The 19,699-nt window shown below is 39.7% G+C and overlaps 1 protein-coding gene across 3 annotated transcripts in view; it reads left to right on the top strand.

Annotated features, from left to right (window-relative positions):
- TOX (thymocyte selection associated high mobility group box) overlaps positions 1–19,699 on the top strand; it is a 242,962-nt gene that overhangs the window by 193,260 nt on the left and 30,003 nt on the right. For 2 of the 3 annotated variants that reach the window (XM_014952638.1, XM_014952637.1), the window contains exons 4-5: positions 2,692–2,970; positions 9,361–9,591. In XM_014952638.1, coding sequence (XP_014808124.1) covers positions 2,692–2,970; positions 9,361–9,591 — 510 coding nt within the window. The remainder of the gene's footprint in view (positions 1–2,691; positions 2,971–9,360; positions 9,592–19,699) is intronic. The other variant, XM_014952640.1, reaches the window with a different exon arrangement.

Genomic DNA, 19,699 nt, shown 5'->3' with positions numbered 1-19,699 from the left:
CAAAACATCTGCAGTCCTCAGACTTTCAATGGTGAAGTATTCTCTTGCAAATATATATATATATATATATATATATATATATGTATACACACGTGTTTTGTATGGGGATACGCCCAGTACCATCCAGTAGGTGTCATGTTATCTGAAAACACAGTGTATGTTCAGTGCCAGAGCTCAAAATGAATACAGACTGGTAAAAAAAATTACGTTGTTTAAGATGACAAACACGGAATGTTCTGCAGTATCTATCTGATAATATTTGAAGCTCATATAAAGAGATTTTAATAAAGGAGAGATCGCTTGAATAATAACAAGTGAATTATATTTTACTTGGGAAAAAGTAATTAAAATTACAGCCTTTGCCCTGCTTTCACTAAGATAGATACTTAGAAAATTTATTCAAAATAAGAGTTGTTAGGAGTTTCAAATAGTGCTTGTTTCCATTCCAGAGCTCATAAAATCGTCAAGATGCATATTCTTATTAAAAAACGGTCTTGCCTTTCCGGTCTTTTGGGAGGGGCTTTATTCCTAGCCCTGATCTTGTGCCACGAAGTGCTGCCCCACGGAAACCCAAGGCGTTTGGAAGCAGGACAGCGTGGGCTCAGCCCTTGCAGGGTGATGGGCATCCCGGGGAGGGCACACACTTACACAGATGGGGTGAAGGGAGGGCTTTTGGGAGGCTTTTGCCTCCCTCTCCCCAGGCACAGGAGGAACCAGATGGGTTTCCATCCCTGCCCACTTGCCCCACTCTGGGTGAGAGGGCCTGGGGCTTCTGCTCCCCCTTCCCCAGCTGTGCTCAGCCCAACAGCTGGATCCAGAGCAAAACACCGAGCAGCACTCCCAGCTTCACGGGCACAACCGGTTTGATACTAGAGGGCTGTCTGCTATAGGCAGAGATAACTAGAGCTTTCAGGGCTAATATGTTTGCCGAGGAAGGGAGCTGGTACTGGAGGGAAGGGAGCAAGAAGTCGGTAGCAATCTTTAAAAATACAAATGTCTGCCAGAATTCAAATTTCAGCCTTCGGCTGATTTCATGCATTGCGCTCTTTCTGCTCCTCTCCTCCTGTGCTTTAGGAGCCATTAAATGAACTTGAATGTGTTTGTATCGATAACCCTTTTTTACTAAAAGCTATTAATTTCTAAAGCAATATAAATACAGGTATAATTGTGATGTCACATTGTCAGAAGCCATTTTAAATACTTTATACTTTTCGGAGACACACGTGCATGTAAAGTGGTAAGTATGCCATAACTAATGGTATATTATTAGTTTGATTTACTGCCAACTAGTCAGCTTTACAAAAATCAATCCCCAAGCTCATAAAGTATCTCTCTAAAATTTGTAATTTTTACACTATCAATAACAAGAGAAAAGGTGAAGTTGCAGGTTTATCTTTCTTTTTCCGTGCGTTACTGTTTGAAAGGTATTTTACAGATGGCTCTGATATACAGGAGTACGTGAGAGAGAGATAGGTTATAGAAAAGCTATAAAAAGTTGAATTATTTTTTTTTTTAAATCTGGGTGACTAGAGAATTCAGATGATATGTCTAACAAAGACTGTCAGTAGAATAAATGTGGATATGTTAATATATCGAACCATTAACACATGTCCTTATCGTAATAGGACTTACACAATGGTAGTTCCTGTCAGATTCCACTTGATATGTACGGCATGTTTGTCTGATGCACAGAAAGACAACTATATCTATTTCATTCCAGCTCTGAATTGACACTTCAATTTTAAATCACCCACAGAACACCTTGGCTTAAATCTGAGCTTCTCCCTGATACTCTTTGTCTTTTGTCATGTTTCCATATGAGTATACTGAAAAGATGTTACAGGCAATCTGCTGTAGAGTGTGTGTGTGTGTGTGTGTGTGTGTGTGTGTGTGTGTGTGTATGGTACATTTGACCTCTGGACAAGAAAGGAGTTTCATCCTCCAGTGCTTTTAATTCTTATCCTTGCAGAGACTGAATCTGTTGCTTGCATTAAAATAGTATGTCTCGTTAATGCTAAGAAGCGGTGACCCACATAGCACAATGGATTCATTTGTCAATCCTGCCACTTCCGAGCTTTCTGTTCGTATATGTCTTAGCAGCAAATCAACTCAGAAATCATTTAATCAGTCTATCAATGCATCCTTCTTGTCAGTTGTCTGAATCCTGAAAATTCCACTATCTCATTGGGCAGCACCAGGAAAAATAGATTTGGACCCAATACTAGGTATTCAGACTCTGAAAGCTGCAGCTTCCAAATCCACAGCTCGAACACACAAAAATCCTGAGGAGAAAAGTAGGATCTGGAAATTGTCTTGAATTTTGACGATATTCATGTTCTGATCTGGTTCTGAACTTCAGAGTGCAAACCTGTCCCTGTTTGTTAGCATTTCTGAAATACTCTACACGCAGTTACAGAAAGCAGTGCCCTTTTGTTCCCCCTGTAAAGAAACAAGCTTTCACTGCTTTTTGCTATTCCCATGGGCTGAGGCTAGAGCCTAAATAGTTTATAACAGTCAGTGTTATGCAAATGTCAATCATATCCTTATTCTGTTTATTTCCAGTATTTACATGTTTATTTAAGTACTTGCCATTTCTTTTAAGCCTTATGTAGCCAATCAGGCCAACGGAGGTCTAAAGAAACAGAGCACTTATTCAGTGATATGCTTAATACAGTTTTTTTCCTCTTGTAGATGCAAGATTTACGGAATACAGAAGGAGCCCAGTATAGTTCCCATCCTCAGATGGCAACCATGAGGCCAAGGGTTCAACCTGCAGATATTAGGCAGCCAGGAATGATGCAGCACGGGCAGCTGACTACTATTAACCAGTCCCAGCTCAGTGCACAGCTTGGGTTGAATATGGGCGGAAACAATGTTCCTCACAACTCGCCCTCTCCACCTGGAAGCAAATCTGCAACTCCTTCACCATCCAGTTCAGTCCATGAAGATGAAGGAGAAGATAGCTCTAAGGTAGGCTTAGATGCTAGGATTGCTATGTAAATGGTGGCTATTTTTAGGACCTGCTGAATGAATCGTATGGCCACAGTTATTAAGATGGTACTTTTTACGTTGTTCGTGCTTGACTGAAGTGAATAAAGGGTTGTGAATACGGAACTTAGACTTTCCAGTCAATTCTTCAGGCAGCTCAAGTAAATGACTTCATTCTTCTTTGTGAGAGCAAACTGGAATCCTGTAAAGCACTCAAAGGATAGCTGTTCCTTTAGGACTTTAATTTAAAGGTTGAGTTTTCTCAGTTGCATGGCAGGGATGTTTGTTCCCAGTTAAAGATCAAGTTGCTGCTATAAAAAGTATGAACAGTCTGTACAATATGCTAGTCTTTGCTACTTGGTCACAGGATGAGTAAACAGAACATCATAGCAACCAGAACAGAAAGATCCTCTACAAACTTTAAAAATCTTACCTCAAAAATCTTGAAGGCCCATTATGCATTTATACTTTGGGAGGTGCCGACGCTCCATCATGACCTATTTAAGCTTCATTTTAGTGTCAAGACAGGCATGAGATAATAGTAGTCATTTAAATAATAAATTTCTTTAAAGGTTGAATGTCAACTTATATAGCAAGTTGTGCATGCAAAATACTCCCAAACCTCCCAAAATCCTGAAAACCTCCCAAAAATACACAAGTATATGAAATTAATTTTGCAGACACAAAAGCAAAAAGATTGGGACTTAGCACAAAGTCATCCCATAAACCAGAAATAGAGCGTTTTGAAATTGAGAACCTCTTTAGCTCTATTTTATGGCCTCTACCAAATAGCAGTCCTGTTACAGCAGTCCTGTAGTGGAATGAAGATGTTGTACCACGGCCATATTTTGTGGGGAAAAGATGCAGACTTGCAAGGAGTGTGAAGAAAACACATTGTGAGTCACTGAGGAGGTGTAATCCAGTCAAGAAATGTAAGTCTGATTTGTTTTCAAATTATATTGTTTTACATGCCTCAAGCTATAAAATAATCATGTAATTGGAGACATATGTTTTGCTACATTCTGAATAAATTCTGATTCAAAAGTTTTATTGCGGGACTTTCTCCTGATTTCACGAACTTTGGGTTTTAAAAATTACTGAATAATTCATACATTTTAAATGAGCATTTCCTTACTGAGGGAGACTTTAGAATAAATCTATGTAAAAATAATTCCAGGCAACCTTTACTTTTCAGAATAATTTATGTGCTACTCCTGTTGCTTTGCTAATATTTTTACATATATTGGTGGGAGTGTGCAAGGTGGTCTGAACTTCTGGAGAAAGCATCCACTCAAATAATTAAGATATCCTTTCTGTGTCTATAAAATATTTCAGTTATTTAACCCATATTTTTAATGCACTTTTCCACTGCAAAACTTCATGCTAGCAAAAGTGCAGGGTTGTGGTTTCACACAGACAGTACTCATCTGAAGCGAATGTTTTCAATAAAGAAATGTTAAACAGTGCAGACCTAGTAAAACTTGGTCCTTTCTTTGTGGAAGCCAGTTTATATAGTCTTCAACTTTTAACAAGCTGTGTTATTTTGGAAAACACTCATTAAAATTCTCTCATGCTCAGTCTAAGCAGAAAAAGATGAGAAAAGGCACAATATATGACACAGAATTAAGAAAAATAATTCAGCATGCTCAAGTTGGTTGATATGTTGCCTTAAAATTAAAAAAATATAATTTCTCTAAGAGAAATGTTTTAGAGGATATTAAGTTTGGTTAATAATGACAGAGAGTTTAAATTCATCTCCAACTAGCAGGGACTAAACTGCAAACTTGATGGGGAACAGATTATGCCATCCCCATCTTCTGTGGCATTTCTTAGGTCTTCGTGAAAATGCCTGAAGCTGGCCACCATTGGAGAGGGGCAGATCAGGGCTTGCACAGCTGATCCTATGCAATGGTTCTGCTTTGGGTCCCTCCATAAAAGACAAGAGGGTTTGAATAATCGGCGTCAGAAGCTATTGTGTTATTGGTTGTTTATGATGTAAATCCCTCCACCGCGTATCTCTCTGTTATGCTGCTCTTCCTGGAAGGTGCCGATGAATGGGTGCAAACATTTAAAATAAACCAGTTTTCCATGGAGATCCTTTTCCCCACCCAGAACAGTATTAAATTCCTCAGAGCTGCTTTCAAGGCTTCTTCTCACTCCAGAAATCCTCCTGCTGGTGAAAGGGCAGTGGATAGGGATAGGAAGAGGAAGACCGGTTGTTGTGTCTCTTGTGAGAACCTCTATCTTTTACTTGAATGGAGCACTGCTAAAATTAGGAGTTTGCTCTTTACTTTGTAAACTGTCGTGTAGATGTGTGATAGCACGTAATAGATCGGGGCCAGAGCTCATTAGTGAGTCCTTCAGCAGAAGTGCATGTGTTGTGGTCATGTAGTAGCTGCTGGAGCTCTCCACATTTGAGCAGCTTTGTGAAGTCAGTAAGGTGTTCCTGCCGTGAGGACCGTGTGAAAAACAAATCCCTCTGAAGGCACCGTGTCATTAATAGCAACAGTGGCATTCTTCCTATTTATTCCATTTTCAAACAGAAATTCACCTCAGCCTCAGATGACCTCCCTTAGTTTATATCAGCACAACGCCCAGCCTTACGTCTGGAAGAGAAGCCACTAGTCCTTTCATAGCAGGTTTGGTAGAGGAATCCCTAACAGCTGTACCTATTTCTGTCTAGAGGAAAAAAACACAAAAATCTCAGTGTCCTGTTCATGTTTGCGTGAATTTATAGAAGGAGGATGACAGAAGGTATGAACAAATATGTACATTATATACATTTGGACTAGAAATATAATTGTATCCCTAGTGAACCATTGATTTCCATGCACAGAGGAAATTACCATTTCAGCTTAATGTACATATTCCAAATGCCAGTAATAAGGAGACTTTACAAACTGATGTAATTGTCTGTGTACTGAGCTTCTTGGATGTTCATTCTATGGTAAATATTCAAATTGTTGCAAGCCCCATCCAACATACACAGAACTAATGGCAGCAGCTGCTAAATATTTCTTGGCAATACTCCTCCCCATAAAGGCTCTTTCATATAGACCTTTTGGACTTTAGATGCTATATATTCCCTTGCACAAAAAAAAAGGGAAAGGAGCTGCCTTACAGAGGGAGGGCTTAGTTGCCCTACATGCTGTTGCTCTAACAGCAGGGCAACTGAGGTTGCTTGACACCATAAGACCAGTGATGACAGCAGCATAATTATAAGTCAGAAAGCTGCTAGGTCCGTGGAAGAAGAGAATGTAGTCTCAGACCAAGGATACTGTTTCTGCAAGTGGTGTACATCCCGAAGTCTTCTTAATTCTTGTAAATCTAGTATGTGGGACTATGGTTAGAAGAAAAAAAAAAGGGAGAACTTAAAAATCAATAGTTGCAAGTAACTATAAAAACGTTCTAAACAAAGTGGCCACTTACCACATGCTTTATTCTGACCACCTCAACACTGGAATATTACATTTATGTAATTCTTGCCATAGTTCATACTGTTGGGTCGTTAAACATGTATTCAGTTATTGCCAAGCATAATTGTGAGCTGCTGGAAGCATTACTGGTTTGCAAATATGTATTTCTTCATAGATGGATAACAGGGTTTCCTTCCATGCTCATTTGAATATCACTTATGAGAGAATTTCAAATAATGTATTTTAGAGGGAAGATTGTGAGAGAACTGCAAGGAGCAAGAATTAACTAACAGAAACACGATTACTAAAGAACTGCTGCAGCATATTCTCTTTATGTGGTAGAGGTTTTACAATATTTACTTTATATGATAAGAGTTATAAGTAGAATTCTATGTTGTCTGTTCAGCCTATTATGCAGATGGTGCTTGATTAAAATCTATTTTAAACTACAGCGATTACTGCAAGATAGTGTGCATAAAACAGCTCTCCTAGCTCCATTAAAGGCTTTGGTACTATTGCAGTTTATTTTAAATATGCTTATAGACATTTTCCAGCTTCTCAAGGGACGTTTAGATATCAACGATGTGCCTTACTTGATAGTTTTAAATCCTACACTAGATATTCTTGTGATCTATTATGTGTGCAACATGGTTAATGTACACTTTTTTAAAGTGAAAGATTATTGCTTTCTTGTGATAAATAAGTTAAATACATCACCATAATTAAGCAATAAGCCATGACAGGAGGTGGATTACCATGAGCTAACTACACCTCCAGGGATTTTGAGGCACAAGTCTATGCCTAGCAGAATATATATGGTTTTTATTTTATTTCCCATCTGTCTCTGCTTTGGTGGTTAGAAGTGGAGTCTATGAAGCTGATAGACTGATGGGAGCATAAGGTAGACCATCATCTCAGCCATTTGCAAGGTTATTAGTACTGGAATTCTGGTATTCTTTTTATTTTGTTATTTTCATACAAGACAAACAGAACTTCCCCTGTGAGTACTCTCTTTTTAACAGTGGGTTTTTGAAGTCTCTTGATCATTCAGGTTGGAGAATAAGATTTTAGAGCTGTTCTCAGAACAGCCTACCAGAAGATTTCTCACGCAAGTTCCTGCAGCATATTACCTAGTTTAAGAGTAGTTTAAATAATGTGATAACCTAATATACAGAGAACTTTTAAATCTCATTGGTCCAAAAATCAACCCTCCAAAAAGAGGAAAACTTTGGCAAGTAATAGAGAGAAAATTTTAACTATAGCCCAAATTATTCTCAAGCCTCCTTGCTCGTGGAGTTTGAACAGAACTGTCTGAAGAGTTTAGACCAATATTCCCAAATTAACTAGGGAGCCCTCATTAATTACCATTTAGCTGGTAGTTTTGTGTAGCCTGGAGAATGAAATAATAGCAAGAGACTAAAAGTTATAACTTGTAGTCTTAATAAAAGTTTAACTTTGTATAACTTAACAACAAGTTAAGTTATCTTAACTGCTGCTTTTTGCCCATTTTTCCAAAATGCTGTGAATAGGCTCCATGGCCATTAAGCTTGTATTAAAGACACATCTATTGTAACATAATGCTCAGGAAACAAGCAACTTCATTTTCAAATTGTGGTCAACATGTTGTTGTCATGTTTATTAAGCCGCAGAGATCCAGGTTGTTCACTGTAGTCACCTGTGCCCTGTACAGCACGGGGTACAAGGTAGCAATTAACAGTGATGTATATAAGAAAATTAAAGAGGTTTTTGCTCAAAATGAGAGTTCCCAGCCATTTTCCTCATGCCATTCTGCTGATTTGGACACCTGTGTTCTCCTGTGTCACTTGATATGCATTATTAAAAAATAATATGTGATAAAAGTCATACCTTGTAGATCTTTAGCCTAGAGCATACCTTTTATGCTCTTGATCTTCTCATACTTCAAAACGCTTGTGATGCACAGTACTCTGGCCATGCCAACAAGAGAAAAAAGCCTTTGAACCCTCTGGTGAGATCACACATCATTGCTACAGGTATAGTGAATTAAGTGACCATATCAAGAGAAACTGCTTTGCCATGGAGCTCCAATCTGTTGAAGAATCAAGACAGTGTCCCTTTTTGTGCTTGTAAGTCATCTAGGAAAGTAGGGTGCTTTGGTGACCAGGGCTTCTGAGCTATTAAGTGGCAAAGTGTAGTTGCATTTCACAAATTTGCACAAATGCTTATGTGCAGGTTTTTTTCAGGTGGTACACAAATAATGCGCATGCTTTCTTTGTATACCATTCCTCTTTCACTCCGTTCCTCAAACAAACAGAGGAAAAACTATGCAGCTAAATACAGATAGATCAGAAATGATCCTCCAAAGGATTCTAAACTGTCTGTACTGGTAAAGCTTTGTTTCTTCAGATTTTAATTAGAAGGTGTGCAGGGGAATGCCTGTAACTTGAATTGTTTTATACACAATCAGATTCTCTTCCAATTCCCTGGAAGGTGTCCCACGAGTGGCAGTAGAAATTTATTTGAACACCAGTCTGGGGTAATTCTGGGAAAGGGTGAGGATAAGGGAAAGGTAAAAATGACACTGTTCCTGCTGTCTGCAGGTGGTTCATGTGGTTAAACTAGTGGTCAGGCTGTAATGAAACTAATTTCATTTGAATTTGCTCATTATATGCAAGTTATAGCCATTAGCAATAAAATTTAGAAAAGGTGAAAAGATGACCAAATGAACTGTAAATGAGATTATAGCAATTATATGAAAGCAAATTATAAAGCACTTCGAGGGGAAAAATTACGTAATCTGAAATACTTAGGAATTTTATACATGACTAAGGCAGATGGTGTCGACATTTGGATTATCAAAGATGGCAACTAAAATTCCATGCAAAATACAAAATCTTTGTGTCACAGAAGCTGTAATGGTGGACAGATGGAATTAAATTGGCCTTTTATATAGTACTTTTCTAATTTTATGTTACAGGTCAATGGTGGAGAGAAGAGACCTGCTTCAGATATGGGAAAGAAACCCAAAACTCCCAAAAAGAAGAAGAAGAAGGACCCAAATGAGCCACAGAAACCTGTCTCTGCCTATGCATTATTCTTTCGAGACACTCAAGCAGCCATCAAGGGCCAAAACCCCAATGCTACTTTTGGTGAAGTCTCTAAAATTGTAGCTTCAATGTGGGACGGCTTAGGAGAAGAACAAAAACAGGTACAAAATGTGCTGTAGCTCAGAGGCTTTGTTTCAGGAGAGTGTTATCAGGGTCATCTAAGCGCTGTAGGCAGCTTCTTTTGTTTGCCAGGATGAAACTTGAATATGTGCCATCTCAGGAATATAATTTAAAGGGACTGAGATAAGGAGAGTATCGTTTCATTTATTCTGTGTGAAACCAGTAATTTATTTTTTTTTTAGTTTTGGGGTGTGACACAAGCTTTAGGATTATATTTAAGATTGTTTTATGCCGAAATTGGTGGGCCTGAGATCATGTTCATGTGGTGATGGTTGGCAAATGGCATTCACCCTCGCTGTAGCATACCAGTCTTTTTCTGCTGTTATTGGTTGCATTTTTACTAACTGTTTTTACTTACAGGATGGATTGGATAGATAAAGAAAGGGAAACTTTAAGAAAGAAACAGATACAGAGGGAAAGAATATGTTGAGTGAGAGTTATATTGGCTGCAGGAGACCTGGTTTGGGGCTTGATGTCAGCGCAGAGAATGGAAAAGTACAGGGACAAAACTGCATCTCATTCATTCCCACTGAGCATATTATTATTACAGAATTATAGTTAATAAGGCTAAGAATTACAAAGAAAATTCTGTTATGATTTTTTCATAGGCAAAATCATTTGGCCTTGAAAAAAAAGCTTTACTTTGCTAATAACTGGTACATCTAGATCCCTGTTAAAGATAACAGTGTAATAGGAATCAAGATTTGGCACTCCTTGACTCACTAAAACAATGCATATTCTATCTAGTGCCCACTGTTGAATAAAGTCAGTAGCCACTGCTCCACAGACTGCCCGAATGTGCAAGAAACAGCCTGCTCTCTGTCCCTGCTGTGCTTGGCCAGGACCTCCAGCCAAAGCTGAGAAACTACAGTCTGAGGTGTCTGTCTCAAAGTGGTTCCTATTCCAAAGAAAGGTCATTGCCCAGAAGCACTCCCTATGTTGAAATCTGGACATACAAACACATACCTCAGGAGTGCTCCAAGAAGTTAGATCTGTATCTTGGACCCATCTTGCTTGCCTGGGGGATTGTGGATCCAAATTTTCCTCAAATGGTTAAAGGCAGAGCCCTGGACTTCTCAAGACACTGTCCCTCTGGTTAATCTTACATCTTTCTAGTGATGACACCAAGCAAAAATTATTTATTTGGTGAGATTTTGTGCTTGGTTTTCTCCACCATTTTTTTATCATGACCCTTAATTTGTGGCTGTTGCAGTGGTGCAGTATTTCCTTCCGTAATATTCACTCTGCTTACAAAGCAGAAAACTTGACTTCATGAATATTAATCCCAGACCATACAATGGAGATAAACCTAAAAGACTATAAAATGTACATTTCCTTTGAGGTTGTCGCGTCAGTAGTATGAACAGAAAATTGAAGTCTTTCCATAGAATTCTGTTTAAGAAAAGTGCATAAAACCCTAAATTTCCAGCTTTACCTTGGATTTCCTATTTGTGGTTGAAAGCAACAATTGAATAAGTCCTAAACTGGAACAGCAGAACAAAATTTATTTTCCTTATCTCTGTTGTCCTTAATTTAAGTTGGAACACGGCAGAATGATGTGTTGTGGAATCCACATGACACATCCATGAAAAAATGGCTGCAACTAGATTTTTAAGCTAATTATTCTAAGAGTTTGGGTTAGCATATCTTTGTTGCTCTTTGACTCATTTTGCCTATTCATTATCATCTATTAAGCACATTGTTAAAACTCCAGGCCCAGGCCCTTTCTAATCTAGCACTGTACAAAAAGAATAAAAGATAGTCCCTATTTAAAAAAATTGGCAATCCTATTTTCTAGAATAAATTTAAACTCATTCTTTATTCCATTAGGGATCTAATAGTACAAAGTAATGATTACAAGACATCTTAACCGACTAGATAGTCTGTATTTTAAAGGCCTAATTTTTCAGATCCAGAGCATTAGTAACTGTTATGAAACCTATGTCTCTGGTACGAAAATTGGACTCTAAAAATACAAATGATTAATGTAGCATTTGGAATTTGGCATTGAGGAAGCTTCAGAAATTCAAAAATAGTTAAATAAAGAAACAATAACATCATTAGAGGAATGCTTTATTGATAAATTATACTTGCTGAAAAGGATTCAATTATCATAAAGCTTCTGGCTTTTATGTTTTGGAAGCTAATGCTTATTCTGGAATTTAAATAGAATTATGTTTCCAAATTATGTTTCCTGAATTGGAACTCCTTTTACTATTTAAATAGTAAATATAAATGAATCAGAAAGTAGAACATAATGCAGCTATTGAGAAAGAAGAATAACCTCATGTTTTCATGCCAAAATGAAATCTTCTTTGTTCCTACGACCTGAGCCAGCTTTTTCTGAAATGCATTGAATTCTTCTTGTTTGTTCCTGAAGATTGACCACAGAATAAATAAAGGTATTGAAACTCAGTGCAGTAACGACCTTAGGGCAGTATATGTATGTCCAAGCCTTTGCAACAAAATTTTGATAACCTGACTTATTAGACTGTAGCTTGAAAGGGTTTGTGCAAGACCCACATATGTTTTCAAACTGTGAAGAAACTAAAAAAAATGTTGTTTGAGAAAATAGGATTTGAATGACAAGAAAGGAAAAGTTATTCTGAACTAGATAATAGCGGGTGCGTTGCTGAAGTTAGAGGGGAGTTATACTTAAAATGGGCCACACTCTGATATTCTTACTGTGAAAATATTGCAATTTATTAGATTAAAACAGATCACTGTACTTCCACCCTCATTGTACAATATGAAGAGATGTGCATTTTTGAGTCATATGCTATAACTGCCCCCATTAATTTCTGAGCGTACAAGGGCAGTGCTGGTGTCAGCCTGTGTTTGTGTGTCCAAATCTATCTACACAGAGTCGTCTAGAAATTACAGGGACTTTAGTGGTCATGGTGGACTTTGTCACGGTTTCTTCTCAAATTCTGAATTGGGTGCAATAATTACAGATGATGAGAAGCAGGGACAGTGCATTTTCTTTCATTTTTCACTGTAAAAGTTTTCTGAAACTGTTCAGATAAATAAACCCATGAATGGAAAGCAGCTGTGGCAGTAGTATGTTGAGGTAAATTCTCCTCAGTGCCGTAGCCATAGCACAGGGATATTTCCAGTGGCTTTTCTGGTTCCTCTCTTTACAATCACAAACACGGTTGTCTCCTTAGTCAGTACTATACTTCTGTGCATCCTGTTTTCATAGCTTCTTTATGTACATCTTTGCCCTTTGCACACATTTTTACTGCAAAGGGGAGAAAAACAGCCGCCAGGAAAGAGGGTTCAGCATGTTAAATGGTCGAGTCTCTGGCTTTCAGACAGAGTGCTGGTTCAAACTGGGTAAAAAAGGCTACTTAGGTCATTTTCTGTCCTTAGATGAAAAAGAAAAGTCGTTTTAAACAGTACCAGATGTGTGTGTACTAAATGAACCTTAAGTTTCTAATTGGAGTCCTAGTAAAGCTGTAATAGATGTGGCAAATTACAAACAAAATGTTCTTGTTTACATTAGTGTAACTTTAAAACTTCAGCCAAAGACCTTAATAAATGTGCTATTATTCTAAAAATGGAATTGAATGTCTATTCAACAAAATTAATCTCTGGTGTAACTTCAGTGACTTAACTAGAATTCTAGCAGGAGTGAATTTGGCCTCCTATGAACAGCTTAGTGTGCCTACGTATGTGTGTTATGTGCGTGTGTGTGTGTTTTTCTGAGTGTTTACTTAAGCGTTGCACTGGCCTTGCAGCGAGAAGAAGGATGGCTTCACCGGGGGGACCCAAAACTTAATGATCAGAAGGAGCAGGCGAAGCGACTCTTTGAGTGCTGTAACATATGCCTTCTTTCAGGCTGCATAATTCATACACAGTAATATTAGCTGCAACAGTTCAGCTCAATAGCAACACCTCATTATTTTATCCCTCAGTATTTATTCCTATGTTTGACGCCTCATGAAATTACTGTTAATGTGTTTATATAAGGGCAGATCTGACACAAGTGGGAAGAATTTAATTTCCCACTCATTCTTTCCTGCTGATGTGTCCTCTTCCCCTGGTAGAAGTGGCAAGTGTAAATAGTTAATTTGCTTCAATTATGAGCCTGTCCTGCTAAATTAGAAGCAGCAGGAATATGAAGAGCCAGAATTATACTTATGAGGCAGCTGACAAATCCTCGGAGCTCACAAAATCAAATCATTCACTCCTCATTGGTGCTCAAAGACCCACTAGATAAAAGCTGCAGTTTATTCTTTAACATCTGATGGAACTTGGATTGTATGTTACTAATACTTAAGTAAATTGAAGTCCTTGTGCATTAGTGTCAACATTTGTGATGCTGTTACCATTTTTACCATAACCCACAAACTTTCAAGTGTTTCTATTTTGGTCACTAAAAATAACCGGGACTGATTTGGGCATGAAAAATAACAGAGCATGTTTTAGAAGTTTCTCTTTCAGTCACAGGGAATTTTTGACATAGCAAGATGTTATCCAGTGCTGGGATGAGTCAGGTAGATCAGGAGGGGCTTTACAAGAGGTGCTGGCCAACACTTCATGTCCCCAAAGCCTCTCTCATGATGTGAGACACTACAATTCAGATTTACATGCACCTGAGATTGATGTTTTAAGAGGCCTTGGCTCTGCCTGGCCTGTGGGGATGCTTGACCCAGCTCCTCCTTCCTCCTGGGGCCTGATGCCATGTTGTTTTCCCGTCGTTTGCCGTGACAAATGATCCGTGGGTGGAAGAGCCGTGGCGTTCCCGTTGCGTGGCTGTGCATGTGGGTTGCCTGGTGTCAGGACGTCAGACAGTTCAGACACTGCAGTGAGGCTGCTGAAGTACTTCCAGAGAATATGCAGACCATCAGGTCAAGGTAGTCAGTACCATTTTGAAAACATAAATTTACAGATTGTTCACCCTTACATATGCTCATACGCTCATGCAGATGTTTATCTACCCCTTGTTCCCCCTTTAAACAGGATCTCTTTTTTATTATCTCCGTGCTAATGAAGCAATCTCTAAGGGATAACTTTTAACACACTTGTAAGAGGATGAGAATGTACTTCCAGTTTAGTAGATAAACAACCACGCAAGGTTTAAATTTAGCTTTGTTTTATTTTTCTAAATGAGAATAGGAAGCGAAGGCACATCTGTGTGTGCACGCTGCCAAAGTGAATTACAAGCAGAATGGATTCAGGAATAGTCACAGCAGAGAGCAACCTCGCACATCCCCTCCCAGCTACCAGCATGGGCAAATTCACTTTCACCACTGTGGCACCGTAGGCCTGTTTGGGACATCCGCTGTTTCTCATGACAAACTTCTGTACTGAAAGTGCTTCTCCCCTTTGAAACTCTAGATGAATGCGTAAGGAGGTTAAAACAACTGCTCCTCCCCCTGATGTCTGCTTCTTCTCCCTTCCTCTGCAAGCAGCTGGGCTTAATGAACTGGAACACAAATGGACCAAGACTAGAGCCATAGAATCATAGAATCATAGAATGGTTCAGGTTGGAAGGGACCTTAAAGATCATCCAGTTCCAACCCCCCTGCCATGGGCAGGGACACCTCCCACCAGAGCAGGTTGCTCAAAGTCCCATCCAGCCTGGCCTTGAACCCCTCCAGGGATGGGGCATGCATACAAGTAGATACAAACTCATCTTTATGCATATATATATGCATATACATGAATTTATAACTTCAGATTGTTCTTTTGCCCTGGCTTCCACCTTGAACCCCTTAACTTCCACTGACTTTGGAAGGGGCTGTGTCAGGCCCTCAGTTTGCAGAGCATTTTTGCTGCAGGACTAATGGCAGCTGGGCACCTCCCTCTCCCACCCAGTGTTGGGCCAAGCAGGACCACGCTGTGCACTCAGGATGGGAAAACTTCCCCTCTGCTGCAAAAAAAATATAAAATTGGTGTAGGTCACCATAGTAGCTGTCACACCTTACTCCTGCCCAGCCCAGCTTGGTCTTCCTGCAGCCTCCCAGGGGCACTGAAGTGGTGACGAAGATCAGACACTCCCCTGCCCAGGGTGAATTCCTAATATCTGTTTGCTACATACAATTGACACAATTTCCAGAAAAATACCACATGTGGCTGCCGAGTTATGAACTTTCACTGTAACTGCACTTCGCTGCCTTCTTGTACTTGGAAGGAGCTGGGCCAGGAGGAGCCAGGGGAGTCCTCTCTGGAAATTTGGATTAGATATTAGGAAGAAATTCTTTCCTGTGAGGGTGGTGAGACACTGGAACAGGTTGCCCAGAGAAGCTGTGGATGCCCCATCCCTGGAGGGGTTCAAGGCCAGGCTGGATGGGGCTTTGAGCAACCTGGTCTGGGGGGAGGTGTCCCTGCCAATGCCAACTCGATGTTCTTTAAGGTCCCTTCCAACTCTAACCTTTCTATGATTCTATGATTCAATGATACTGTGGCCCTAGATTCCAAGTACTGCTGCAGCAACATGCTTAAGTAATAGCCCTAATTTTCTACTCATTCTTCTTCCCCACCCTTTATCCATACATTCAAGCTCGATAGGAATATGGCTTTAAATCATATGAGTACAAAACCAGATTTAGGCTCAATTACTACACTCCATTCTGGCTCACATCCTTTAAAAAAAACCCACCAAATACCATCAAGTGCAAATAATTACCACATAAATAATATATTTAATGTCATTTGTTTTGTACCCAACTTTCATCCAACGTGCTTCTGATAAAATGTACAGTCCTGCTCCTGTAAGCTGCAAGCATCAAGCCAATAAGGTCAAATTTAGGCCTGGCGCAAATGGCTGCAATTTCCAGTGATCTCTGTCGAGTCTCACTGTGTGTGCTAGAGCTGAATTTGGCCTGTGATCTTTCCCCTGCATGCCAGAAAGACTGAATTCTTTCCCCTAAGCCACTAATATGTCATCAGTGTCTTTTTCATGCTCTACAGTCAAAGAGACTGCAGAGCCATATAGCTAGCCCTGGGCCTCTTTCTGTTACTCTATGTACGTAGATTAAAAATCAAATGGTAACATATTTCAGTATCCATTAAGCAATTCTGTGGATTTTTTTTTCCTGACTGCTGTGGGAATATCTCTCTCCATATTTTAGATGAGCGCGTGCAGCTCTAGGTGCCTTTGCTGCAAAATCAGAAGATTAAAACTAGAGATACGTCTCCCACTTGGAAAAAAATGCAAGTTTTCTCTATGAGTCTATGTATGTAGGGCTAGGGACGACAATCTGAATGTGGAATTTAATTCTGGATTGCAGCCTACCGTGTTTTATCAGATGCCATTCCTGTAAGTGTAGCCTGTGAAAATGACACTCCCATGGGTAATAACACTGCAGAGACCAAAAAGTCAGAATCGGTCATATTGCATTTTGATTGGCTATTTTTGCATATACTGTTTTTGGGGGTTTATGGCACACTTCCATGAAAACAAATGTGGGCACCTTTACATCATTTTAAGAAGACAAATATAATTTGCTTGCAAGTGTCAGCTCCAAGGAGACATCTACAAGATAAACTGAAAACTTCCCTTTCTTTGTCATCCTTGTACAGTTATTTAGGCAATGCCAGGGAAGTAGCATGGCTCTTCATAATGTGCTTTATCAGCTAGGAGACACAAAGCTTTTTTGGACTACCATGTGGCACAAATTCTGAAAGTGTCTTTTTCTCCTAAGAGCATTAGTCAGGTTGACTCACTGTCTCCGAGTCTCTAGTTTCGAAGGGGACTGTATTCAGTGGTGCCTTCTTCCATTAGCACCTGATACTCGAAACTGAGGACATGTTTGCAGATGTTCCTGTGCCTGTTTTGGCTCTTGTGGTGATGCCTGGGGGAAAGGAGATGCCTTCCCCTGAGGGAAGAAGGGTGCAAGCCATGTGGGACAGGGTGGGAGTCCTGCTGCATCCTTTGTTGTGATGTGTTGGTAATCCTCCAGAAGCAAGTTGAGAGGAAGTTCATTGGGAAAAGATGAGTAACCAGAACAAAAACTTAGCTCAAGGCATTACGGGTATATTTCAGTTACATATATCAGTGATGAACTTCATATTATCTAGCATGTAGAAGAGCACAGGAGACAGAAAGCCTGCCTCAAGGAATTTATGATCCAGGAAGACAAGAACCTAAGCAGCAGTTAAAATATATAAAGCAAAACATGACCAGAAGTTGGCATCATAAAACAGAAGTGCAGTGGGAGGTGTCCCTGCCCATGGCAGGGGGCTTTGAACTTGATGATCTTTAAGGTCGTTTCCAACCTAAACCATTCCGTGATTCTATGATATTCTACTGTAGTTTTAATTTGGTAAATCTAGTATTTGTGAGTGCTTGTGGCTAACCATATAAACCACAACCCCTCGATCTCCAAATGGAGCTTTGGGGCAGTCGGTTTAAGGATGTGTATCACTATTAATAAATAGTATTCAGCCCTTGATGTAGGCTGCTACAGCACTGGTAGCCCACATGAATGGTCAGCCCAGGGAACCTGAGCTAAAGGGCACCCCTGCCATGGCCTGGGGGCTGGTACCAGGCTCTTCTGTTCACAGTGGGGGAGCCCAGGGCATTTCAATTTCCCTGGTGGGCTCATTCAAATGCTTGTCTTACAAACTTATACATACAAGGTAGAATTTCATAGTGGCTCCTTTTGGAAAGTATCACCTGTGTTGCTGCATGCTTTGGTAAATAGTGTAAGGGAACTTGAAGCTACCTCACCGAGTGCATTTTGGAAATGTAATTAAATAGTAAACTAGGAACCTGTGTATTGTGCTGTGTAAATTTGCATTCATGAAGCACAGTAGGAAAATAATTCCAGTAGCTTCCATTTGTAGACAAATGAATGTAATCTTGGTGTTTTGGGGTTTCTATAACAAGCTGAAGTGAATAAGAATGAATTAAGCTGACCCACCCTGCGTATACAGAAATGATGTTTTTTTTCTTCTGACATTCAATTTCCACAACTGAGACAATATAGAAAATAAAATATTGTGTTAGGAAACAAATCTGCTGCTGAATCAGAATGGGCCTTTACTGCCTGAATGACAATCAGTTGACATTCAATTATCATGTTAATTGAATTAAAGCAAGCTAGAAATGACTTAATTCCATAAGTATATGCTCCTGTCAAGTTACTTATTTAATAATTGTTGCTTGCTTGACGGAGGAGGGGAAAATGACCTTATAAGAGATTTCTGAGATGTTAAAAATAAAATTAAATAATGCCACTATTCACTATAGATAAGCAACAGAACAGAAGCCTGCTTCTTGTTACAGAAAAAATATTAAATGTATTATTGGAAATTATGTGTTTCCAAATTTGGCACTGTCTTAAGCATGAAGCTCAAAAGAGCTTCAGCCATTTTCTCCAGCATGCTTGAAGGATGACACAAGCCTTTTTCCTCCCCAAAAGCACTGCAAGGATGCAAGTCTCTTATACTTACTCCAACACAAAACTATTTAAGCCTGAGGGCTAAAAATTCTGACAGATGCCAAAAAAAAGAAAAAGAAAAAGAAAAAAAGCTGTTGGGAGGGGCAGCTGACTTGCTCCTACCTGTTTGAGGTGCTGCTACTAGTACCAAGGAGGCTTCCCACTTGCCCTGCCTTCCTACGCCCCCAGTACAGGTCCAGTCTAGCACAGAGTCAGTGAACTGGTGCTCACTGCCATGTTCATTTGTGGGCAGAGAAACTATTGACAGCCAGACCTTGTTGATACTCATGAAAATGAGCAAGTCCCCAAACAGGCAGAACTTACCTGAACTTTTAGGATAAATCAAGACCAATCAAAATTTCCAAAACTAGCACGAGGATTATCAACCCACTTATGTGCCAATCTAAACAGTGGGCATCTTTGAAAGGGCAACAGCATATAGACAGGGAGAGCTCAAGCTTTGTCCTCAGAGGACCTTAGAAGTGGGGTGAGCTGACCACCTCCAGACAAAGCAACCTGCAAGGAACATTCTGGCCAATGCAAAACATCAAAGCAGGCTGGGGTCATCGAAAACCTTTCCCCATCCAGGAAGGACTATTTTACTATAGTCATAGAATCATAGAATGCTTTGGGTTTGAAGGGACCTTAAAGATCATCGAGTTCCAACCGCCCTGCCGTGGGCAGGGACACCTCCCAC

This window comes from Calidris pugnax, unplaced genomic scaffold (genome assembly GCF_001431845.1).
Source record: "Calidris pugnax isolate Ruff unplaced genomic scaffold, ASM143184v1 scaffold182, whole genome shotgun sequence".
In the NCBI taxonomy this organism is placed as follows: Eukaryota; Metazoa; Chordata; class Aves; order Charadriiformes; family Scolopacidae; genus Calidris; species Calidris pugnax.
The sequence above is the reverse complement of the archived record's forward strand: the minus strand, read 5'-3'. Positions and strand labels throughout refer to the sequence as shown.